This window comes from Osmerus mordax, chromosome 23, assembly GCF_038355195.1.
Source record: "Osmerus mordax isolate fOsmMor3 chromosome 23, fOsmMor3.pri, whole genome shotgun sequence".
Lineage (NCBI taxonomy): Eukaryota > Metazoa > Chordata > Actinopteri > Osmeriformes > Osmeridae > Osmerus > Osmerus mordax.
In genome coordinates, this window is record NC_090072.1 from 754329 (window position 1) to 779735 (window position 25407).

The 25407-nt window shown below is 49.5% G+C and overlaps 2 protein-coding genes and 1 pseudogene across 2 annotated transcripts; 1 reads left to right on the forward strand and 2 right to left on the reverse strand.

The window, feature by feature from the left end:
- Positions 1-429: 429 nt before the first annotated feature.
- LOC136967705 (cyclin-dependent kinase-like 4) lies at positions 430-5340 on the reverse strand (annotated as a pseudogene).
- A 903-nt stretch (positions 5341-6243) lies between these two features.
- Positions 6244-15047, reverse strand: txk (TXK tyrosine kinase). The gene is made up of 16 exons (XM_067261193.1): positions 15032-15047; positions 13244-13404; positions 13033-13084; positions 12836-12911; positions 12495-12691; positions 11756-11815; positions 11546-11600; positions 11247-11326; positions 11031-11155; positions 10872-10943; positions 10211-10382; positions 9412-9628; positions 7269-7333; positions 6983-7101; positions 6659-6816; positions 6244-6493 (listed from the first exon to the last, which is right to left on the reverse strand). Exons 2-16 carry the CDS (start codon positions 13254-13256, stop codon positions 6407-6409), a joined length of 1548 nt encoding a protein of 515 aa, XP_067117294.1. The 5' UTR covers positions 13257-13404; positions 15032-15047; the 3' UTR covers positions 6244-6406.
- On the forward strand, positions 14042-24581 carry tec (tec protein tyrosine kinase). Its single transcript, XM_067261194.1, has 19 exons — positions 14042-14328; positions 14747-14930; positions 15073-15177; positions 15466-15547; positions 16433-16561; positions 16857-16917; positions 17077-17328; positions 17668-17733; positions 17856-17910; positions 18267-18343; positions 18462-18589; positions 19052-19126; positions 21749-21920; positions 22184-22320; positions 22400-22479; positions 22754-22818; positions 23470-23588; positions 23737-23894; positions 24014-24581. The coding sequence occupies exons 2-19, from the start codon at positions 14793-14795 to the stop codon at positions 24092-24094; spliced, it is 1980 nt and encodes a 659-aa protein (XP_067117295.1). The 5' UTR covers positions 14042-14328; positions 14747-14792; the 3' UTR covers positions 24095-24581.
- Positions 24582-25407: the final 826 nt, after the last annotated feature.

A 25407-nucleotide genomic window follows, 5' to 3' on the forward strand; every position in this document is an offset into this window, starting at 1 on the left:
TGGGACTACAACTACCACAACTACCACTAGAACTACAAAACCCACACTCCTCCCTTCCCCCAGGCTCCACCTCCAGGCCAATCACAAGCTCTGCCTGTCAGTCTGTGGTCTCAGACTGCCTGCCTATTGGCTGCTGCCTGGACACAGACTCCCCTACGAGCCAATGGGACACCTTCTCATCCTGAAGGGCGTGGCCTGCAGAGTGATGTCACATGGACTGGCATCACATGTTGATTGTAGAAGAAGGCTCATTGGCGTCGTCAAGCTAGTCAGAATACACACACTCACACACACACACTCACTCACACACCCTGTTTGAGTTGAGGAAAAACGCACACCACACACACACTCACACCCTCACACACACACATAGATACACACTCACACTGCAGGAATCATCCTTCTCAGAAGTGAGTTAATTCAATCCACCACTATGACAGACAGCCTGTATTAGACAACACAGAATACAAAGTGTTTGCATGTGGAATGTCTCAATAAAAACATAGTCAGGGTTGACCGTGAGTGTGTGTGTCCATCTGTGTGTGTGAGCGTTGGAAGATGTGTGTTTTGCCATGTGCGTCCAGTGTGGTGTGTGTGCGTTGGAGAGCGTGTGTGTTGTTGTGTGTGTCCGTCGTTGTCGTGGTGATGGCTGGAATGCGAACGTCCTTCTTCAGGTTCTTGCTGGTTCCTTTGGGATGTTTACCTGAAATACACACACACTCAGTATAAGGTTGTGTTTGTGTGGTGTGTGCGTGTGGTGTGTGTGTGTGGTGTGTGTACCCTCAGACAGTAGGGGGGTCCTCAGTTCTGGGAAGCGAAACTCTGACCTGCTGACCTCCGCTCTCTTCCTCACCATAGCAACCACACGGTCACCACGGTCACGCTCCGAAAGCAACGACCGCTCAGAGACTGCCTGGAGAGAGAGGAGAGGAGGAGAGAGAGGAGGGGAGGTGAGAGAGGAGGAGGAGGAGGAGAGAGAGGAGGAGAGAGAGGAGGGGAGGTGAGAGAGGAGGAGGAGAGAGAGGAGAGGAGGAGAGAGAGAGGAGAGAGTGGAGGAGGCAGAGGAGGAGGAAAGAGAGGAGAGAGTTGAGGAGGAGGAGGAGAGAGAGAGAGAGAGAGAGAGAGAGAGAGAGAGAGGAGGGTGGAGAGAGAGAGAGAGAGAGAGGAGGAGAGAGAGGAGGAGGAGGAGGAGGAGAGAGGAGGAGGAGAGAGAGAGAGGAGGAGACAGTGGAGGAGAGACAGGAGGAAGAGGAGAGAAAGGGTTAAGGGATTTGAAGAATGGATGACACAAGATCAGACACATACACACACAGCTGTACCTGTGTACTAGCAGTACAGTGTGTGGAGAGAGACTGCTGGGAGATTCTGCTGAAGGTGTTTATGTGTCTCTTAGTCTTGTCAATAGACCTGGAGTGCACACACACACACACACACGCATTAGTCCAGATCGAGCTACTAAACAAGATATGATACATAGCCAAAATGCTGCACTGCATTCTGGGAGATGTAGTACCTGAGGCTGAGGGTTCCCAGGTGAGGCCACGCCCCCAGGCCAGGGTTGCCGTGGGTGAACGGGCTGTTGCCGTTGACAACAGGAGCGAGGGAAGTGTGTGAGAGGGAGGGGGTGGGGGGCAGGGGGCTGACCGTAACCACACGGTCACAGGAGGTGCGGTCTGTTTCCCCCAGTCTGGTCGGGTCTTTTCTGGGTGCTGTGGTTGTGGTCTTGGTATCTTTGTGGTCGATGTGTCTCTTTGGTTCTATGATTGTTGTCATGTTAGACGTACTGGTGTCCATGGTTGTGGTCATGTTACGGTCAGGGTGTCTTCTTGGCTCTGTGGTTGAGGTGTTTGTCATCATGGTTGTGGTTGTGTGGTCAAGGTTGTTCTTACACTCAGGGATTCTGTCAGGTTTATTGGTTGTGGTCATGCTGCTTGTGGTCATGCTGCTTGTGGTCATGCTGCTTGTGGTCATGCTGCTTGTGGTCATGTGGTCAGAGTCTCTTCCTGGTTGTGAGGTCAAGGTGGCTTTACAGGGTTTCGCTGCTGTGGTCATGTTTGTTGTGGTTGTCTTAGTCGTGTTTGCGGTCATGATGCTTGTGTTTGCGGTCACATCAGGGCTGGTTCTGGTCTCTGAGTGGTCAGGGTTTGTGGTAGAGGAGCTTCCAAAAGGATCAGAGTCTCTTCCTGTGACCTGGAGACAGGAGAGTTTAAGAGAGTGTGTTGTAGTGTGTGTGTGTGTGCATGTACCTGTGTGTGTACCTTGCTGTTGTCTCCCTCCTCTCTCCTGCTCCTTCTGTTTTCCTTCTGAGGAATCATATTCAGCTCCTCCTCCAGCCTGCACACACACACACACACACACACACACACACACACACACACACACACACACATGGGGAGATGGGAGATGATCAGACCTGTGGGCTTGAAGTAAGGCTGTAATCATAATATATTTTCAAATCTGGTCAAAACGTCCCCCCCAATATATATAAATACAAATATAAATGTGCTGCGCTACAACAAGCAACCATGCATGCTGTCCGAAATTATCATTTTTTTAAAAAGTGTCCCCCCCAATGTTGTCTCCATGGCTACGGCCTTGGCTTGAAGCAACACAGGTGTTGAGCGAGATGACCGTGCTAAAGACCAGACCTTCAGACCCTGAACAAGGCCAGTAAGTGTGTGTGTGTGTGCGTGTAGTGTGTGTGTGTGTGTTACCGTAGGTGCAGCTGGTCGTAGGTGAACAGCTGGTGCAGCATGAGGTCTGAACAGGAAGACCTGCTGTCAGGGTCCATCTGGAGACACTTCTGGTACACACACACACACACACACACACGTTATACACACACACACACACACACGTTATATACACACACACACGTTATACACACAGGTCAGTGTGGGGGTACAATGTGTGTGTGTGTATAACGTGTGTGTACCTGGGTGAGGTCCACAGCCTGCCAGGGGAGGGTGGGGTAGCGTAGCTGTAGAGGAGTGTGGGAGGCGGGGGGAACCGGGGGAACCGGGGGAACCTGGGGCAGAACCAGACCAGAGAACACAGGGTTCTGATGGAACACTTCCTGGTGACGGGGGGTCAGGTTACCTAGGATACCATGGAGAACACCGTCACATCACAGTCTAACTGTGTGTCTGGTGTGTGTTGTGTGTGTGGTGTGTGTGTGTGTTCTCACCGAAGCACCTGATGATGTGGTAGAGCTGGTCTATATCAGAGTCTCCAGGGAACAGAGGCTCTCCTGTCAGCATCTCCACACACACACACCCTGCTGCCCACACATCTACCGGCCTGCACACACACACACATACACACACATACACACACACACACACACACACACACACACACAGACACACACACACACTTCATCATTAATATCACAAAAACACAGCAACTGATAAACTCTAAGCTGACCTCAATTCTGTGTGTGTGTGCATGTAATAGGTGTGTGTGTGTGTGTGTATATGTGTGTGTATACGTGTGTGTATATGTGTGTGTACCTACTTGCCATACAGGGTGTCCCCCACCAGCAGCTCGGGGGGGGCGGTACCAGCGCGTGCCACGTACTCCGTGTACTCCGCCCCCTCTGCCAGCGTGCGGGCGAAGCCAAAGTCACACAGCTTCACCACGCCCCCCCCCTGACACCAGCAGGTTCTCTGGCTTCACATCCCTGTGCAGGATCTGACACACACACCAGGCACACACACACACACACACATGAGGTGTACACACACACACACCAGGCAGACACACACATGAGGTATACACACACACACACGAGGTGTACACACACACACACACACCAGGCAGACACACACACGAGGTACACACACACACATGTGGGGGCTCACGTTGTGCTGGTGGCAGAAGCCCAGGGCTCGGAGGGTCTGGTAGAGATAGCGCCGGGCCCGCTCCTGACCCAGACCACACGGTTCTGCTCCAGCTCTTCCAGAAGGTTCCTCTCCACAAACTCAAACACCAGAACACCCTGCGCCTCCTCCGGAACACCCCGAGCAGCCTCACCAGGTTCACATGCTGCAGTTGCTGAGGGGGGAGGGAAGGGAGAGAGGGGGAGGGGAGAGAGGGAGAGAGGAGGGAGGGGAGAGAGGGGAGGGGAGAGAGGGAGAGGGGAGAGAGAGGAGAGGGGAGAGAGAGGAGAGGGGAGAGAGAGGAGAGGGGAGGGGAGGGGAGAGAGGGAGATAGGAGGGAGGGGAGAGAGGGGGAGGGGAGAGAGGGAGAGGGGAGAGAGAGGAGAGGGGAGAGAGAGGGAGAGGGGAGGGGAGGGGAGAGAGGGAGAGAGGAGGGAGGGGAGAGAGGGGGAGGGGAGAGAGGAGAGAGGGAGAGGGGAGAGAGAGGAGAGGGGAGAGAGGGAGAGGGGAGAGAGAGGAGAGGGGAGGGGAGAGAGGGAGGTAGGGGAGGGTCGAGGGAAAAGAGAGAGGGAGGGGAGAGAGAGAGGGGAAGGATATGAGGAGGGGGTGGGAGGGGGAGAGAGAGAGGGGAAGGATATGAGGAGGGGGTGGGAGGGGGAGAGAGAGGGGTGAGGAGGAGGAGGGAGAGATGAGTGAATAAGATTGATACAGGAGCAAGTTTCGATATACCTTAGACATGGAAAATATGCTTATTTAATTAAGAAAAAAGATAGAGTATTTAACAGCCGTATCTTCGGTCATGAAGAGAAGCTGTACCACTCACATCTGAAAACAATCTTATACTTGATTAGTTACGGCTCCTGCTATAGGCTACTGATGTGTATTTCCATAAAACTGCTAAATGAATGAGAGGATGGAGGGATGGATGAGTAGGAGATGAAGGGAGGAGGGTATGTGAAGGATCTACCTTCAGCATCCTGATCTCGCGCAGGGGCTATCTTCCTCACGGCCCGGTCCTCCTCGGTGTCCAGAAACTTCTTCACGGCGACGATGCGTCCGGTCCTCCTTGTGTCTGCACTTCATCACCACGCCGTAACTCCCTTCTCCGACCTGGCCCAGATTCTCATATTTATCCATATCTCTCTCGCTCCCCTTACTCTCTCTCTGTCTTTCTCTCCAAATTTCAAACGCCCTCGCTCCGAAACGGCACCAAAAACATTCCCGGATACCCACGTACACCGCTCGGTAAACGTGAGTTACGGAGTTGTAAATCCACCGCGCGGAGCTTTTTCCCCCTCGCGGCTCCTCCTTTCTTGGCTTCTGTTCTGGTTCGGAGTCTCTTACCTATGAAGGTAAACGCTGTAGTACGGCGCGCGGTCACCGGAGATTTACGGTCGAATGCCCTTCGTGTGTGACCCGACTGCGGAGCAATTATCTGTCACCAAACACGTTACCAATGGCAACTCCCTCACGGTGGAGTACACAATAAACGAGGGACACCGTACACCCAAGCGTCATCCATAAATATCTAAACCTACACACGTGCCTGCCATCGTAAACACTTCCATATCTGAACTATATATGACGAAGGTATTATACCAAAACAAAAAGGTATTAACTTTAAGGAAAGTCTCATGACTCGAACTCGACAGGTCCTCTGTCGCCTTCTGCTGGAACTTCTGACTTAATGCGAGGAACTACAAACTCACCAAGAGATCGCATTCATTTATTTTTTATTAAAAAGTTGCCTATATTTATTTAAAAGAATTACACAAACTCTGTACAAAATGCTTCTTACAATTTCCTGCCCACAATGACTTCAGTTTGGGAGGGGAGCTCAGTTGCAGATCATCTGACTTCAGATCAAAAGTTCCAAGGTTCAAATCCCCCCACATGCTACTTTGGATACAAGTGTGTGTGTGTGTGTCTCTATTCCTCCAGGGGCCCGTTCTCCGTACGTCGCTAACTCAGTTAGCTGGATTTGATTGTTGACGATTAGTCATTATCTTGGATTGTTCGGTTCTTCGAAGGTCAATCTAGACTTGCTGTCATAGCCACAAGTCCTTTAGCTTAAACTTGCTCGGGATAAACAAAGTATGAAAATAAAATAACATAGGCCTAGCTTACTTTAATAAGCGATAAAACATCTAACGTGGTCACTCCTCTACATTTAATATGGTCTGCTACTTTTTGCCAGCCCTCTTTCTTGGATTTTGCAGACTTTGAGGTGTTCCCTGGCGTTCTGATAAAATCTTCAAATTCGGAGTCACCTTCGAGCAAGCTGTTGCTCTGTTGCCTCTGTTGCGCAAAAAACAGGGGCGCTCATTTTGGCCACGGTGAGCAGCCATACACTTATGTGAGCAGCCAAGCTCACCGTTGCTGATCAAGGTTTCTACTATCGATACATACCCCCTTTTAGACCAACGCATAACTCAATCCAGCTATACTAATTATAAACAACATGGGTGTTCGAAGAACCGAATTAGCCAGATCATGATTAGCAAGATGAAGTCGTCTTGGATGTGTCATTTGATCTCGGACGTACGGAGAACGGGCCCCTGGTGTGTGATTTCCTCCAGCAGCTCAGAGAAGGATGGACGACCCTGCGGTGTCTGGAGGAGAAACACACATCATCTTCATCACCTTCATCATCACACACATCTTCATCATCACACACATCTTCATCATCACACACACACATCGTTCATCATCACACACACACATTCTTCATCATCATCATCATCATCATCATCATCATCACTGTGTGTGTGTGTACCCTCGTGCCAACACCGGTACATGATCTGGTAGACCTGTGTAGAGGCGTTGCCTGGGCGGTAGAGGCGGAGCCCCCTGGTGATGTCTTCAACCACCTCAGGGTTGGTCCTGCCCTCGTACGGAGTCCTGCCCTGGGTGAACACCTCCCACATCAGCACTGCTCTCTCACACACAGACACACACACATATATACACACACACAGAGAAAAGGGCACACTTTGTGAAGAGGATTAAACAAAACACTTCCTGATTGCTATCCAATCAAACCTTTAGCTGCAGTGCTGCCAGTAAGCAGTGATCTGATTGGCTGTGTGGAGCTGACTCACCAAAGGACCAGACGTCTGATTTGCTGCTGTACTTGCTGAAGTGGAGAACCTCCGGAGGAGACCACTTCACTGGGAACCTGGAACCCGTGGAACTGGTGTACTGGTTATCTAGAACATACCTGGAACACAGGACACAGAACCTGAGAGGGGGAGAGAGACACAGAGCGAGAGAGAGGGAGAGAGAGAGAGAGAGAGACACAGAGAGAGAGAGGGAGAGGGAGAGAGACACAGAGAGAGAGAGAGGGGGGGGAGAGAGGGGGAGAGAGAGAGGGGGAGAGAGACTCACCTGGTCATTCCAAAGTCGCTCACTTTCACCACGTTCTTCTCACTGACCAGACAGTTCCTGGCTGCCTGCTGACACAAGGAGGCGCTAGTGGACCCATTCACTTCCACTAGCAATGATAACAATGCTAATCGACTCCTCTCTCTCTCTCCCCCCCCCCCCCCCCCCTCCCCCCCCTCTCTCTCTCTCTGTTCAGTATGCTTTATTGGCATGACAGTTCGGGTTGAGCAGTATTGCCAAAGCAGTCCATATTGAATGGACATTATAACATATATATCATAACAATTAACAAGGAGTCTAACAATAACTAGAGAGAGTACAATTTCTGGGGAAATTGTAGGGTGTGCTTGCTTGCGTTGGTTGCACTGGGGTCAGTTTTTTAATTGAATTTTTACAACTGATATTCCTGTGTATTTTATATAAAAATGCATACTTATTATTTATAAAGATTACATAGATTTAAAAGCATCTTTTTTTTGCTGCTCATTTACAACTTAAAATACGAGTGAAGCGTAGAATGAAATAGATGTCTTCTAATTTCCCTGCAAGAGGCAGCTCAAAACGAATACATTTGGCAGTAAAAATTGACCTAATCTCTATGACTTAAACGTCCTTTTAAGTTTTTCCCTTCTCGTGATATTTTCAGGCATTTAGCCTACCGCATTCATTCATTAATAAAGAACCCCCTTTGAAGACTATTCAACGACGTTACTGGCAGTAGAAGATGGAATCGCGATTCAAACAGTACCATCTGCTAACTGAAAATATGCCCCCAAAAACGTAAATAAGCTTGACATTTATTTAGTGGAAAATCGCTCATTCTTAAAAAGCTCAGTGGTAGCGATCATTGTCAGTAACAACGCAAAATGCGATATAGCCCTGTGTGGAGAAGCTGCCCCGGTAAATTGTACTACTACGGTACAGTACTAGACTACTGCTGTGTTCGTCTTGGTAGCGATTGCGTTGGTTGAATTTGATTGTACGTTCCGTTGTACGGTTTAGGCTGAAATTAATTATTTTCATGAACAGATTGATAAAGTTTAGGCTGTGGCAATGAAGTTCAGGTTAGTAGTCAGATAGTTTCACCTATTGAAAGACTTTTGATTTAAGTAAGGGGAGTGCCGAACATGTTCTGTCGCCGTTTGACTTCCTAAACAGCTGTGGAGATGTTTTTGTTACCTACTCACTAGTGTCTCGGGTAGGCTACAGCGTTGCAGTGAGCTACACTGGTTTGAAACCACAGGTAATGGTAATTTCACCAACAAATCGTTTACTAATGTCATAATAAATCCTACAACGAAAATGGCAAAACAACAGTAACATAGTAAGTTGGGGACTGTAGAAAAGTAACAGATAAATGCATGTTAAGATGACAGAAGACAGAAAGGTTTAACAGTCATACAAGGTTGATTCACTGTCCCTCAGGTTGTGAAATTGAGATACATATCTAGCAGCAAGGCTTGCAGTCGGCCCTTCGCCCAGAGATATATTTAATTTGTCATTTATGTCAAGTTCTGTGTAGTTTTCAATTAACTGGTTAAATTTGTCCAGATATTGATCTCTTATACTTTCATACTTGTAACATTTACTAAGTAGGAAATGTTTTTATGTTTCAATTTCCCCTGATGTACAGTGCCCACAGATTCTATACTCTTTAGGTAACCATGTTTTTTGTCTTACTTTTTCGATTGCAAGGGTGAGGTCACTCATTCTGTATTTTGTGAGCAGCTGTCTGTGCTCTATGTCCTTGACAATATATAGATATTCAGCCATTTCATATTTTCTGCATAGGCCCCGATAGCAATATAATTTGTTTTGTGTCTTGGTTTCTTTTTCCCAGTGTTCTAGGTAGGAGTTTTTGTTTTCTGTTGTGATAAGTTTCTCTGACCTCTCTCTCTCTCTCTCTCTCTCTCTCTCTCTCTCTCTCTCTCTCTCTGTCTCTCTCTCTCTCTCTCTCTCTCTCTCTCTCTCTCTCTCTCTCTCTCTCTCCGTCTCCTCCTCTCTCTCCCTCTCTCCCTCTCTCTCTCTCCTCTCTCTCTCTCTCTCCTCTCTCTCTCTCTCTCTCTCTCTCTCTCTCTCCTCTCTCTCTCTCTCTCTCTCTCTCTCTCTCTCTCTCTCTCTCTCTCTCTCACACACACACACTGACCAGGTCTCTGTGTATGAGTCTATGAGCCTCCAGGTACTTCATGGCTTCACACACGTCCAGGCACATGGCCAGAAGCTCCGCCCCCTCTCTGGCCCCGCCCCCCTGACGCAGGAAGTTGAGCAGGGAGCCGTTGGCCAGGAACTCCGTCACGATGCAGAGAGGCCGCTGACGCAGAGATACTCCGTACAGCTGCACCAGCCTGGGGTGGGACATCCTCCTGCACACACACACACACACACAGATACACACACACAGATACACACACACACACACAGATACACACACACAGACACAGATACACACAGATACACACACACACAGATACACGCACACACACAGATAACACGCACACACACAGATACACACACACACACACACACAGATACACACAGATACACTCACACACATACAGATACACACACACACAGATATACACAGATACACACACACACACACACACACATACACACACACAGATTACACACACACACAGATACACACACAGATATACACACACACACAGATACACACACACACAGATATGATATATATACACACCCCTGAATAGCATTAAGCATGAGTGTATTGGTGTGTGTGAGTGTGTGCATGTATGTATGTTTCAGCACTAAGATTCAGCGAGAATGGAAAGTGTGGTTAGAGAGGTGAGGGGGAGGTGATATAGAGACTGGCAGGAAATCATACCACAGACCCTGTGTGTACATGTGTGTGTGCACATGTGTGTGTGTACCTGAGTGTGTGTACCTGTGTGTGTGTACATGTGTGTGTGTGTGTTGCCTACATCATGACCTTGGCCTCCTCTATGAAGTCTTCCTCCAGCATGGCTCCTTCTCTGATGGCCTTGATGGCCACCTTGTGCTGAGCCCTCCACTTGCCCAGACGCACCACCCCAAACTGCCCGCTGCCCAGCTCCTTCATGAAGGTCAGCTCACTGGGGTTGATCTCCCACTTCTCTACACGGCAGGAGAGGGAGAGAGATGGAGGATGAAGGATGGAGGGATAGAGAGAAAGACAGATGGAGGATGGAGGGATAGTCAGATGGAGGGATAGAGAGATGGAGGATGAAGGATGGAGGGATAGAGAGAAAGACAGATGGAGGATGGAGGGATAGAGAGATAGACAGATGGAGGATGGGGATAATCAGATGGAGGGATAGAGAAATGGAGGATGGAGGGATAGAGAGATAGAGAGAAAGACAGATGGAGGATGGAGGGATAGAGAGATGGAGAGAGTGTTCGTAAACGCCTGTGTGTGTGTGTACATGCCTGTGTGTGTGTGTGTGTGTGTGTGCATACCTGTGTGTGTGTGTACATGCCTGTGTGTGTGTGTGTGTGTGTGTGTGTGTGTGTGTGTGTGTGTGTGTGTGTGTGTGTACATGCCTGTGTGTGTGTGTGTGTGTGTGTACATGCCTGTGTGTGTGTGTGTGTGTGTGTGTGTGCTACCTGAGCTGAATCCAGAGGCAGGAGAGCAGGTTCCTGCCGGTCCCACAGGGTACCTTAGTCTGGTGACCAGTCCTGCACACACCACAGGACGCACATTACCGGGTGTGCTTGTGTACGTGTGTGTGTGTGTGTACATGCCTGTGTGTGTGTGTGTCTTACCTGCAGCGTTGTGTTCGTGGTAGTGTATGACCTCAGCGATGGAGTTGAACACATGTTTCTCAGCCAGGTACAGCTGGCCAGAGTCGCTGTGTCTGATCTGGTAGTGGCGTATCCCTCCACTTAGACTGGGACACAAGACGGACAGAAACATAGTTCTTCCAGCTGTCAGACAGCTGCGTGGCTAGTTAGCTAGCTAGCTAGAATAACAGCTCTTACCCCAGGGCCTTGGTGAAGACTGACACTGTGTAGCACCCAGGCTGACTGGACTCTCTGACCACAAACCCTCCCTCTTTACCCTGGGAACACACACACACCAAGGCATGTATACACACAGTTTGAGTTTCAAATCAGACCAATGGACACCTAAAAACACTTGCAGACAGACAGACAGACACGCAGACAAGCAGACAGACAGGTAGACACGCAGGCAGGGAGGCAGGGAGGCAGACAGACAGACAGGGAGAAAGACAGACAGACAGACAGGCAGGCAGGGAGACAGGCAGACAGGGAGGTACCTCTCTTCTCAGTAGCTGCTCTGCCTCTGATCTGGTGATGTTCTGGCAGAACCACCTGGCGAGGGAACATTAGAGATCATTTGAGAACTCCAAAAACATCAGAGAACATTAGTGCATAGTGTGTCGAGTCTACTGTGTAGTCTCTAGTATGTAGTATGCAGAATGCAGGGTGTAGCAGGCATAATGCAGGGTGTAGTAAGCAGTACTCACGTATTGGCCTCTATGTTGTGTTTCTCTCTGACATAGTTACTGGGGATGAATCCCTTGTTCCTGGGAGAGGAGAAGGAGAGAGGAGGAGGAGAGGAGAAGGAGAGAGGAGGAGAAGGAGAGAGGAGAGGAGAAGGAGAGAGGAGGAGAGGAGAAGGAGAGAGGAGAGGAAGAGAGGAGGAGAGGAAGAGAAGGAAGAAAATACAAATGTAATAAAGCTGTAATAAGTAGTTATTAGTAACGTCTTCTATTCAGCCAAATGTTGTTAAGGTTAGCCTCAGCATCATAACACACACACACCCACCTCACACACACACACCCCTCACACACCCCTTACACACCCTCACATACCCTCACACACACACACCCCTCACACACACACCTCACACACCCTCACACACACACACCCCTCACACACCCTCACACACACACACCCCTCACACACCCTCACACACCCCTCACACACACACACCCACCCCTCACACACACACACACCCTCTCACACACACACACCCCTCACACACACACACCCACCCCTCACACACACACACACCCTCACACACACACACCCACCCCTCACACACACACACATCCTCACACACACACACCCCTCACACACACACACCCCTCACACACACACACCCCTCACACACACACCCCTCACACACACACACCCTCACACACACACACCCCTCACACACACACACACCCTCACACACACACACCCCTCACACGCCCCTACCCGTGCTGGTCCTGGGCCCTCCACCAGAGCTGGTCCTGCTGGTGCAGGATGGTGTATTCTGCCCCTCGGCACAGCCTGAGCTCAGACTCATCCCGTGCTGAGAAGTCACACTCAGCCACCACCTTCATCCTGACCTCACCCCCATCATCATCATCCTCTGGGGGGGGAGGGGGCAGCTGGCGCCGGGAGCGCTCCAACTGGGAGGGGGATGAAGAGAGAGAGACGGAGGGATAGGGAGGGAGGAAGACATGGAGAGAGATGGAGAATCAGAAAATAAGAGAGGCAGTATGTGTGTATAAGTGTATGAGTGTGTGTGTGTGTGTATGAGTGTGTGTGTGTACCTGGTAAGCTCGTCCAGGGTACCTCCTGGAGTGAAAGCAGAGCGAGGTGTTGTCCTCCAAACGTGTACTGACCTCTCTGACGCACACACACACACCAACGTTAAACTGTGTGTTAGTGTTTGACCTCTTTGAAACATAACACAAACATTACACTATGAGTATGTGTGTGTGTGCGTGTGCGTGTGTGGTTACTGTACCTGGTCTGAACGGCACAGCAGCAGCAGCAGAAAATTGAATGAATAGAATGATCTGGAGAAAGAGAAGGGAGAGAGCCTGTCTATCTGTTTGTCTGCCTGTCTGCCTGCCTGCCTGTCTGTCTATCTGTTTGTCTGCCTGTCTGCCTGCCAGCCTGCCTGCCTGCCTGCCTGCCTGCCTGTCTGTCTGTCTTTATTGATGTATTTCACTTACTGGACTGAAGCATGGCTGACAGACGGTTGATCTCTCCTCCTCTTCTCCCTCTCTCCTCTGGGCTCTGGGCAGGCCAGGGGTCAGGGGTCAGGGGCCAGGGGTCAGGGGCCAGGGGTCAGGGGTCAGCCTGCGTCTCAAGCATTCGTCCTGAAAATAACCGACTAGAGAAAGACAGGATGACAAAGAAGTGGAGAAGGAGAAGAAGAGAGAAAGAGGTAGAGAGAGAAACAGGATGTGCAGGTGACGTAGGGTAGACCACAGACTGCTTGTTCACCATGACGATAGTCAGGCCGGATACCACCCTAGTGAACTACACACTACACACTCACGCACACACACGAGCGCACTCACTGCAAACATGCATGTGTTGTAGTTGATTGGTGGGTGTCATGTTTTAGAACTGTTTACATTTACATTTAGTCATTTAGCAGACGCTCTTATCCAGAGCGACTTACAGTAAGTACAGGGACATTCCCCCAGGCAAGTAGGGCGAAGTGCCTTGCCCAAGGACACAACGTCATTTAGCCTACATGTGTGTGTGTGTCTGTTGTGCGTGTGCGTGTGTGTGTGTGTGTGTGTGCGTGTGTGATGAATAAAGTGTTGTAATTCTTTACAGTTGGCAGATTCATTTGACAGTCAAATCAGCTTTAACTAGTATTTCTGTCTCCCAAGAAATTACACACACACACACACCCGCACGCACGCACACCCCCGCACACAGACACACTTTCCTTAACTTCCTCATTAAACTTGATTTGGTCATTACAGCTCGTATCCAACGGACCGTGTGAGTTTCCTGGTTGCGCGAGCGACACAGTGACACCGGCACGGTTTCGGGAGTTTTACCGCGGGAAGTAAAGAAGGTAAGGACTTTTTTTTAAACGTTTGAAAACGACATAAAATAATCGTTTTTTAACGTTTCTTTAATCGCCCAGATCTTCTTTATAGTACCGGTTCCTCGCAGCCCCAATGGTTGGTCTGCTTTGACGCTGAGATATTATTTTTTTCCGGCGACATAGCTTGTTGTGAAATGTTTTTGAATTGCAATTGTGAAACTGCACGATTCCGAAGACTGGGAAACCAAGGTAGGTAAACACCGGACGAGAAGAAGAGTCAGGTGTTTGCGTGTGTGGTGACTTAGCGTTGTGTTCCCAAGCACGCGTCCTTTAGCTGCACGGTGCACTAACTTAGTTAAACCGGACATTATTAAATGCATTTATGATTTTAATAAGATTGTCGTTTAACACTTAAAGAAGAAAGTGTTTTGAAGCTGATCCCTGGCAACTCCTCTCCTCTCCCCTCCTCTCTCCTCCTACCCTCCCCTCCTCTCCCCTTCTCTCTCCTCTCCCCTCTTCCTCTCCTCTCCTTTCCCCTCCTCCCCTCCCCCTCCCCTCTCCTCCTCCCCTCACCCTCCCCTCCTCTCCCCTTCTCTCTCCTCTCCCCTCTTCCTCTCCTTTCCCCTCCTCCCCTCTCCTCCTTCCCTCCTACCCTCCCCTCCTCCAGTAGTGTGATCGATGGGCAGCCGGAGGTGGGAGTGGCCAGTGCCAAGATGAGTGCTGAGGTGCTACTGGAGGAGATGCTGACCAAGCGATCACAGCAGAAGAAGAGAACCTCCCCTCTGAACTACAAGGACAGGCTGTTTGTCCTCACCTCCACTAGGATCAGCTACTACGAGAGCAGGGCTGAGGTACTCACACACACACACACACACACACACACACACACTAGGCTGTTTGTCCTCACCTCCACCAGGATCAGCTACTACGAGAGCAGGGCTGAGGTACTCACACACACACACATGTTGTTGTTGATGTTGTTGTTGTTGACAGAAGAGGAACAGGAAGGGCTTTGTGGACCTCAGCAAGGTTCGCTGTGTGGAGATCGTTAAGAATGAGGGCGGAACCATACCGTGTCAAAACAAATACCCCTTCCAGGTGAGCCTGACCCCTGACCCCTAACCCTGACCCCCGACCCTAACCCTGACCCTAAACCATTATTCATCTTAATCCCATGATGAATTAATAGATGAATACACTTTAAAAATTACATAAATAATATACACGTGATAATGATGCTGTGTGCCTGTGTGTGTGTGTGTGTGTGTGTGTGTGTGTGTGTGTGTGTGTGTGTGTGTGTGTGTGTGCATGCCTGTGTGTGTGTGTGCATGCCTGTGTGTGTGTGTGCATGCCTGTGTGTGTGTGTGTGTGTGTGTGAGAGAGAAGGTGGTGTATGACTCCAGCATCCTGTATGTGTTTGCCCCTAGCCATGACAGCAGGAGTGTGTGGGTCCAGAGCATCAAAGACAGTCTGTAACACAGATCCTCTATCTATCATATCACTGTCATCTGTTTTATCACTGTCATCTATTATATCACTTTCATCTATTACATCACTGTCATCTATTATATCACTGTCATCTATCATATCACTGTCATCTATTATATCACTGTCATCTATTATATCACTGTCATCTATTATATCACTGTCATCTATTATATCACTTTCATCTATCATATCACTGTCATCTATTATATCACTGTCATCTGTTATATCACTTTCATCTATTATATCACTGTCATCTATTATATCACTTTCATCTATTATATCACTGTCATCTATTATATCACTGTCATCTATTATATCACTGTCATCTATTACATCACTGTCATCTATTATATCACTTTCATCTATTATATCACTTTCATCTATTATATCACTTTCATCTATCATATCACTGTCATCTATTACATCACTGTCATCTATTATATCACTTTCATCTATTATATCACTTTCATCTATTATATCACTGTCATCTTTTTTATCACTGTCATCTATTATATCACTTTCATCTATTATATCACTTTCATCTATTATATCACTTTCATCTATTATATCACTTTCATCTATCATATCACTGTCATCTATTATATCACTTTCATCTATTATATCACTTTCATCTATTATATCACTGTCATCTATTTATAAATCACAGATCATCTATTTATAAATCACTGATCATCTATTTATAAATCACTGTCATCTATTTAGAATCATGACCCCCCCCCCCCCCTCCAGCACTGATGCTTCTGCCGTGTGATTGGCTGATGCTTCTGCCGTGTGATTGGCTTCTGCCGTGTGATTGGTTGATGCTTCTGCCGTGTGATTGGCTTCTGCCATGTGATTGGTGCAGGGATCAGGCTGAACACGGAGGTGCAAGCCAAGTTCCACCCCCAGCTCTGGCAGGAGGGGGCGTGGCTCTGCTGTCGTCAGGCCGACAAGCTGGCCCCCGGCTGTGAGGAGTACAACCTGTTAGGAGACAGTAAGATCACACACACACCACATATACGCACACACTCTCAACACACACACATATACTCTAAACACACACACATACTTATATATATACACACGCACACACACACTCTCAAAACACACACATACTTATAAATACACACACACACTCTTAACAAACACACACACACTCTCAAAACACACACATACTTATAAATACACACACACACTCTTAACAAACACACACACACTCTTAACAAACACACATCTCACCCTCTCTAGTGGAGTTGGTCTGTAGTAACTGTGTCACCTGCTGTTGTCAGTTTCCAGGAAGCCTCTCCCCCCTGTTCCTGAGGAGGACACGGTGAGATTCACACGCACACACACCAGGGACACACACACCGGACACACACACCGGACACACGCACAAACACCGGGGACACACACACCGGGGACACGCACACACACCGGGGACACACACAAACACCACACACAAACTTCTGCTTACTTCTCTGGAAGTTTCTGTTCTTGAAAAGCAGAGCTCTCGCCCCTCCCCCCCCTCCCCCTCCCTCCCCCCCTCCCCTTACCCCTCCAGTTCCGCCGCCCCCCCCCTCCTCCCCCCCCATGTCTGGGCAGCAGCCTGGAGGAGGGGGAGGAGGAGGGGGAGGTGCTGGTGGTGGCGCTGTATGACTTCCCTGGGGCGGAGCCTCATGACCTCACGCTGGTCAAGGGAGAAGAGTACGTCATCCTGGAGAAGTGTGACGTCAACTGGTACAGGGCCCGCAACGCTCACGGGTCAGTGTGTGTGTGTGTCAGTCTATAAAACTATTAGAGGAACTTAACTGAGATATATAATTGACTTGTGAGTGTGTGGGTGTGTGTATGTGTGTGTGAGGGAGTCAGTTGGCTGAGCGGTGAGGGAGTCGGGCTAGTAATCCGAAGGTTGCCAGTTCGATTCCCGGTCATGCCAACTGACGTTGTGTCCTTGGGCAAGGCACTTCACCCTACTTGCCTCGGGGGAATGTCCCTGTACTTACTGTAAGTCGCTCTGGATAAGAGCGTCTGCTAAATGACTAAATGTAAATGTAAATGTAAATGTGTGTGTGTGTGTGTGTGGGTGTGTGTGTGTTGCAGGGAAGAGGGCTACATCCCTAGTAACTACGTGACAGAGAAAAAATCAGATGACCTGCGTCAGTATGTGTGAGTGACATCATCACATGGGACATCATCACTTGTGACATCATCACTTGTGACATCATCACAGTCATCCCCACCCACTCACTCACCTAATTCCTGTTTGTTGTTGTTATTGTCTGTTCCAGCTGGTACAGTAAACAGGTCAACAGGAACAAGGCTGAGGAGCTTTTGAGGAGAGAGGTGGATTCTAGAACCATCACATGACACATTCTAGAACTATCACATGACAGGTTCTAGAACTATCACATGACACATTCTAGAATGAGCAGTTTAATTGAGTAGCTGAAATCAAATCAGCTACATTGAGGATTAATTAGCTTATATGGGTTGATTCAGTAGTGTGAGATGGCTGAGCGGTTAGGGAATCGGGCTATTAATCAGAAGGTTGTTGGTTCGATTCCCCGCTGTGAAAAATGACATTGTGTCCTTGGGCAAGGCTTCACCCTACTTGCCTCAGGGGAATGTCTGCTAAATGTAAATGTGTGACAGTAGTGTGACTCAGTAGTGTGACAGTGATTCTGTGGTGCCCCCTGCAGGATAAAGAGGGAGGTTTCATGGTTAGAGACTCCAGCAGTGCTGGAGCCCACACCGTGTCGCTCTACACCAAGTCAGGGTACGTCCTCTCACCTGCAGGGTGTGTGTGTGTGTGTGTGTGGCTGCAGGCTTTAGTGAAGCACTACCATATGAAGCAGACTCTGGGTTGGGGTGTGTTTGTTTTGTGTGCTGTGCAGGGAGGGCGGCGCAGCAGTCAAGCACTACCACATCAAGTGCACCAAGAGCCAGCAGTTTTACCTGGCAGAGAGACACCTGTTCGACACCATACCTGAACTCATAGAGTACCACAAACACAACGCTGCAGGTAACCCATACACACTAACACACAAACATACACTCACACACACCTGTTCAACACCATACTTGAGCTCAGAGCGCCACCAACACAATGCTGCAGGTAACACCACGGTGCACCTGTGTCCCCCCTCCCCCCTGTGCCCCCCTCCCCCCTGTGCCCCCCTCTCCCCTGTGCCCCTGTGTCCCCCTCCCCCCTGTGCCCCCCTCCCCCCTGTGGCCCCCCTCCCCCCTGTGCACCTGTGTCCCCCCTCCCCCCTGTGTCCCCCTCCCCCCTGTGCCCCCCCTCCCCCCTGTGCCCCCCTCCCCCCTGTGGCCCCCCTCCCCCCTGTGCCCCTGTGTCCCCCTCCCCCCTGTGCCCCTGTGCCCCCCTCCCCCCTGTGCCCCTGTGCCCCCCTCCCCCCTGTGCCCCTGTGCCCCCCTCCCCCCTGTGCCCCTGTGCCCCCCTCCCCCCTGTGCCCCGCCTCCCCAGGACTGGTGGCCAGGCTGAGGTACCCAGTGGGGGATCAAGACACACCTGCCCCCTCTACTGCAGGCTTCAGCTACGGTAAACACACCTCTATCCCTCCATCCTCCATCTCTCTATCTCTCTATCCCTCCATCTCTCTATCCCTCCATCCTCCATCTCTCTATCTCTCTATCCCTCCATCTCTCTATCCCTCCATCTGACTATCCCTCCATCCTCCATCTCTCTATCTCTCTATCCCTCCATCTCTCTATCCCTCCATCCTCCATCTCTCTATCTCTCTATCCCTCCATCTCTCTATCCCTCCATCTGACTATCCCTCCATCCTCCATCTGTCTATCTCTCTATCCCTCCATCCTCCATCTCTCTATCTCTCTATCCCTCCATCCTCCATCTCTCTATCTCTCTATCCCTCCATCTCTCTATCCCTCCATCTCTCTATCCCTCCATCCTCCATCTCTCTATCTCTCTATCCCTCCATCTCTCTATCCCTCCATCTCTCTATCCCTCCATCCTCCATCTCTCTATCTCTCTATCCCTCCATCTCTCTATCCCTCCATCTGACTATCCCTCCATCCTCCATCTGTCTATCTCTCTATCCCTCCATCTCTCTATCCCTCCATCCTTCATCTGTCTTTCTCTCTATCCCTCCATCCTCCATCTCTCTATCTCTCTGTCCCTCCATCTGACTATCCCTCCATCCTTCATCTGTCTTTCTCTCTATCCCTCCATCCTCCATCTCTCTATCTCTCTATCCCTCCATCTCTCTATCCCTCCATCTGACTATCCCTCCATCCTCCATCTCTCTATCTCTCTATCCCTCCATCTCTCTATCCCTCCATCCATCTCTCTATCTCTCTATCCCTCCATCTGACTATCCCTCCATCCTCCATCTGTCTATCTCTCTATCCCTCCATCCTCCATCTCTCTATCTCTCTATCCCTCCATCCTCCATCTCTCTATCTCTCTATCCCTCCATCTCTCTATCCCTCCATCTGACTATCCCTCCATCCTCCATCTGTCTATCTCTCTATCCCTCCATCCTCCATCTCTCTATCCCTCCATCTGACTATCCCTCCATCCTCCATCTCTCTATCTCTCTATCCCTCCATCTCTCTATCCCTCCATCTGACTATCCCTCCATCCTCCATCTGTCTATCTCTCTATCCCTCCATCCTCCATCTCTCTATCCCTCCATCTGACTATCCCTCCATCCTCCATCTGTCTATCTCTCTATCCCTCCATCTGACTATCCCTCCATCCTCCATCTGTCTATCTCTCTATCCCTCCATCCTCCATCTCTCTATCCCTCCATCTGACTATCCCTCCATCCTCCAGCTGTCTATCTCTCTATCCCTCCATCTGACTATCCCTCCATCCTCCATCTGTCTATCTCTCTATCCCTCCATCCTCCATCTCTCTATCCCTCCATCTGACTATCCCTCCATCCTCCATCTGTCTATCTCTCTATCCCTCCATCTCTCTATCCCTCCATCTGACTATCCCTCCATCCTCCATCTGTCTATCTCTCTATCCCTCCATCCTCCATCTCTCTATCTCTCTATCCCTCCATCCTCCATCTCTCTATCTCTCTATCCCTCCATCTCTCTATCCCTCCATCTCTCTATCCCTCCATCCTCCATCTCTCTATCTCTCTATCCCTCCATCTCTCTATCCCTCCATCTCTCTATCCCTCCATCCTCCATCTCTCTATCTCTCTATCCCTCCATCTCTCTATCCCTCCATCTGACTATCCCTCCATCCTCCATCTGTCTATCTCTCTATCCCTCCATCTCTCTATCCCTCCATCCTTCATCTGTCTTTCTCTCTATCCCTCCATCCTCCATCTCTCTATCTCTCTGTCCCTCCATCTGACTATCCCTCCATCCTTCATCTGTCTTTCTCTCTATCCCTCCATCCTCCATCTCTCTATCTCTCTATCCCTCCATCTCTCTATCCCTCCATCTGACTATCCCTCCATCCTCCATCTCTCTATCTCTCTATCCCTCCATCTCTCTATCCCTCCATCCATCTCTCTATCTCTCTATCCCTCCATCTGACTATCCCTCCATCCTCCATCTGTCTATCTCTCTATCCCTCCATCCTCCATCTCTCTATCTCTCTATCCCTCCATCCTCCATCTCTCTATCTCTCTATCCCTCCATCTCTCTATCCCTCCATCTGACTATCCCTCCATCCTCCATCTGTCTATCTCTCTATCCCTCCATCCTCCATCTCTCTATCCCTCCATCTGACTATCCCTCCATCCTCCATCTCTCTATCTCTCTATCCCTCCATCTCTCTATCCCTCCATCTGACTATCCCTCCATCCTCCATCTGTCTATCTCTCTATCCCTCCATCCTCCATCTCTCTATCCCTCCATCTGACTATCCCTCCATCCTCCATCTGTCTATCTCTCTATCCCTCCATCTGACTATCCCTCCATCCTCCATCTGTCTATCTCTCTATCCCTCCATCCTCCATCTCTCTATCCCTCCATCTGACTATCCCTCCATCCTCCAGCTGTCTATCTCTCTATCCCTCCATCTGACTATCCCTCCATCCTCCATCTGTCTATCTCTCTATCCCTCCATCCTCCATCTCTCTATCCCTCCATCTGACTATCCCTCCATCCTCCATCTGTCTATCTCTCTATTCCTCCATCCTTCATCCTCCATCTCTCTCCCTCTCCTGCCGTGTAGAGAAGTGGGAGATCAACCCCAGTGAGCTGACCTTCATGAAGGAGCTGGGCAGCGGGCAGTTTGGGGTGGTGCGTCTGGGCAAGTGGAGGGCTCAGCACAAGGTGGCCATCAAGGCCATCAGAGAAGGAGCCATGCTGGAGGAAGACTTCATAGAGGAGGCCAAGGTCATGATGTAGGCAACACACACACATGTACACACACTCAGGTACACACACTCAGGTACACACACTCATGTATACACACTTATTCATGTACACACTGACACACATACACTCATATATACACGCACCCTTATATACACACCCCCACACAACCCAAGGTCATGATGTAAATATGTGTCTTACTCAAGTCCTCTAACAATGTATATGTTGCACACGCGTGTGTGTGTGCACGTGTGTGTGTGTGCATGTGTGTGTGTGCGTGTGTGTGGTACAGGAGGCTCTCTCACCCTAAGCTGGTGCAGCTGTACGGGGTCTGCTCCCAGCAGGATCCCGTCTACATTGTGACGGAGTTCATGGAGCTGGGCTGCCTGCTCAACCACGTCAGACAGCACGGAGACCACCTGGCTGCAGGTACACACACACACTCTGGAGTGTGAACAGGAAGTCCCTGGAGACAGGAAGTGACATGTTCTGTGTTCCTGTTCCCCAGGCTCCCTGTTGAGCTTCTGTATGGACGTGAGCGAGGGCATGGAGCACCTGGAACACCACGGCTTTATTCACAGGGACCTGGTGAGTCTCCGGCCAATAGGGACAGACCTGGTGAGTCTCAAGCCAATAGGGACAGACCTGGTGAGTCCCCAGCCAATAGGGACAGACCTGGTGAGTCTCCAGCCAATAGGGACAGACCTGGTGAGTCTCTAGCCAATAGGGACAGACCTGCTGAGTCTCCAGCCAATAGGGACAGACCTGGTGAGACCATGGTTGGAAAGTATGTTAAACTGACCAATGGCGTAAGAGCATGTTAAGATGACCAATGACGTGAGAGTAAAGTATGTCTCCACAGGCAGCCAGGAACTGTCTGGTGAACGCTGCTCTGGTGGTGAAGGTGTCTGACTTTGGCATGGCCAGGTACACACACACACACACGCACACACATGCACACTGCTAAGATAGTTACACACACACACACACACTGCTAAGATAGTTACACACACACACATGCACACTGCTAAGATAGTTACACACACACGCACACTGCTAAGATAGTTACACACACACACACACACACACACACACACACACACTGCTAAGATAGTTACACACACACACACTGCTAAGATAGTTACACACACTGCTTAGATAGTTACACACACACACACTGCTAAGATAGTTACACACACACACACACTGCTTAGATAAGTTACACACACACACACTGCTTAGATAGTTACACACACACACACACACACACACACACACACACACACACACACACACACTGCTTAGATAGTTACACACACTGCTTAGATAGTTACACACACACACACTGCTTAGATAGTTACACACACACTGCTTAGATAGTTACACACACACTGCTAAGATAGTTACAATACACACACATCTCACCCTCTACTGGTTCTAGATAACCAGTACACCAGTTCTTCAGGAGCCAAGTTCCCTTAGTCTTGTAGGTTATTGGTTCTGATCTAGGTACGTTCCAGTTGTTCTAGGTACACACCTAGATTCCAAGTGTGTTCTAGGTTCTGTTCTGTGTTCCAGGTATGTTCTAGATAACCAGTACACCAGTTCGTCAGGATCCAAGTTCCCAGTGAAGTGGTCTCCTCCTGAGGTGTTTAACTACTGCAAATACAGCAGCAAGTCTGACGTCTGGTCCTTCGGTCAGTAGGCTGGAGGGAGAGTGTGTTATCACTCATCTGTGTGCGTGTGAGAGTCTGTGTGTGTGTGTGTGTTATTCCTTACCGGTATTTGTGTGTGTGTGTGTGTGTGTGTGTATTTATATATGTGTGTGTGTGTGTGTGTGTGCAGGGGTGCTAATGTGGGAGGTGTTCACCAGAGGCAGGATGCCGTTTGAGCAGAGCCCCAACCACCAGGTGGTGCTGATGGTGTCCCAGGGCCAGCGCCTCTACCGGCCCAAGATGGCCACTGCCGCCATCTACCACATCATGCTGCGCTGCTGGCAAGAGGTACTTCCTGTCACACGCTTCCTGTTTGGTGGCCCAAGAGATAGATAGATGGCACTTTTTTTATAATCTCTCTCTGATTATGTATTTATTTATCTCTCTTTATCTCTCTCCCCCTCCAGAAACCAGAAGAGAGACCCTCCTTCTCCCAGCTATGCGAACTGATCTGTGACTCCCTGGAAGTTGAGGGGTCATCACCCTGAACCGACCAATCACACACAGGGACCAACACAACTGACTAATCAGATCAACTGTCCCAGGTTTCAAATGATGAGACTCCAGACTCACCCGGCTGATGGTTTGGAATGCTGGAGCTAGTGGGATATTCTAGAACCTATTCTAACCTTCCAGAATCTACTGTAGAAGTTATATCTTCCTTTAAGGACAGATGGAAACAGACACGCTTGTGAATGAATGATTTGATTTAATTCCTTGGAAGTCGCTTTGGATAAAAGCGTCTGCTAAATGCATAAATGTAATGTAAATTCCTTCCTTCCTTAAGTAACCCACGGACGTATTCCAGTTGGTATCTGAGATCTCCTAACCAAGTCATGTATATCTCCTAACCAAGTATCCCTCATAACCAGTTCTGTATGTGTTAATGTGTGTCTAGTTGTGTTTCTAAGCTTCTGTGACATATTTAATAGTTGTATACTCATTAAACAGACGTGAAACTGAACAAATGAATAATTTAGAGTGATAAATAATACACAATGTATGCTTGATAAACAAAACTGCAAACCAGAACAACACAAACACACACACACACACACACTCACAAACACATAATGCACACATACACTTCAACGCACTCACTCATCCTCAAGCCCCACATACACGCTCACACACACACACACACACACACACTCACACACACCTTCTTGATAACAAGCTATGATCTGTGGCCGTCTGATCTGCCAGATCAGTTAGTTATGCATGAGCTGCACTACACAACACACCTGCACCTGATCCCTTAGCGACCCGCCCCGACGACCAGCCAAGTCACTCCAGGAGGGAGAGGAGCCTGAAGACTCTGCCAGCAGTACACAGATCTGGAGGAGCCTGGACACCTGGAGGAGCCTGGAGGACACCTGCAGGACACCTGGAGGACACCTGGAGAAGCCTGGACACCTGGAGGATACCTGGACACCTGGAGAAGCCTGGACACCTGGAGGAGCCTGGACACCTGAAGAAGCCTGGACACCTGAAGGAGCCTGGAGGACACCTGGACACCTGGAGAAGCCTGCAGGACACCTAGAGGACATTTGGACACCTGTAGGACACCTGTAAGACACCTGTAGGACACCTGGAGGACACCTGTAGGACACCTGGAGGACACCTGGACACCGGGAGAAGCCTGCAGGACACTTAGAGGACATTTGGACACCTGTAGGACACCCGGAGGATACCTGGACACCCAGAGGACACCTGGAGGAGCCTGGACACCTGGGGGAGGAGCCTAGACACCTGTAGGTTTGGTCTGGAGCTTATCTACATGACCATCTGAAAGGTAAGG

Coding starts and splice junctions, on each gene's coding strand:
- tec (XM_067261194.1), top strand. CDS start 14,793: ATGAGTGCTGAGGTGCTACTGGAGGAGATGCTGACCAAGCGATCACAG. Junction 17,734..17,855: donor GATGACCTGCGTCAGTATGT/GTGAGTGACATC, acceptor TGTCTGTTCCAG/CTGGTACAGTAAACAGGTCA. Junction 18,590..19,051: donor CCACAAACACAACGCTGCAG/GTAACCCATACA, acceptor CCGCCTCCCCAG/GACTGGTGGCCAGGCTGAGG.
- txk (XM_067261193.1), bottom strand. Junction 7,102..7,268: donor AGCGACTTTGGAATGACCAG/GTGAGTCTCTCT, acceptor CCTGTGTTCCAG/GTATGTTCTAGATAACCAGT. Junction 6,494..6,658: donor TGTACCGGTGTTGGCACGAG/GGTACACACACA, acceptor TTTCTCCTCCAG/ACACCGCAGGGTCGTCCATC.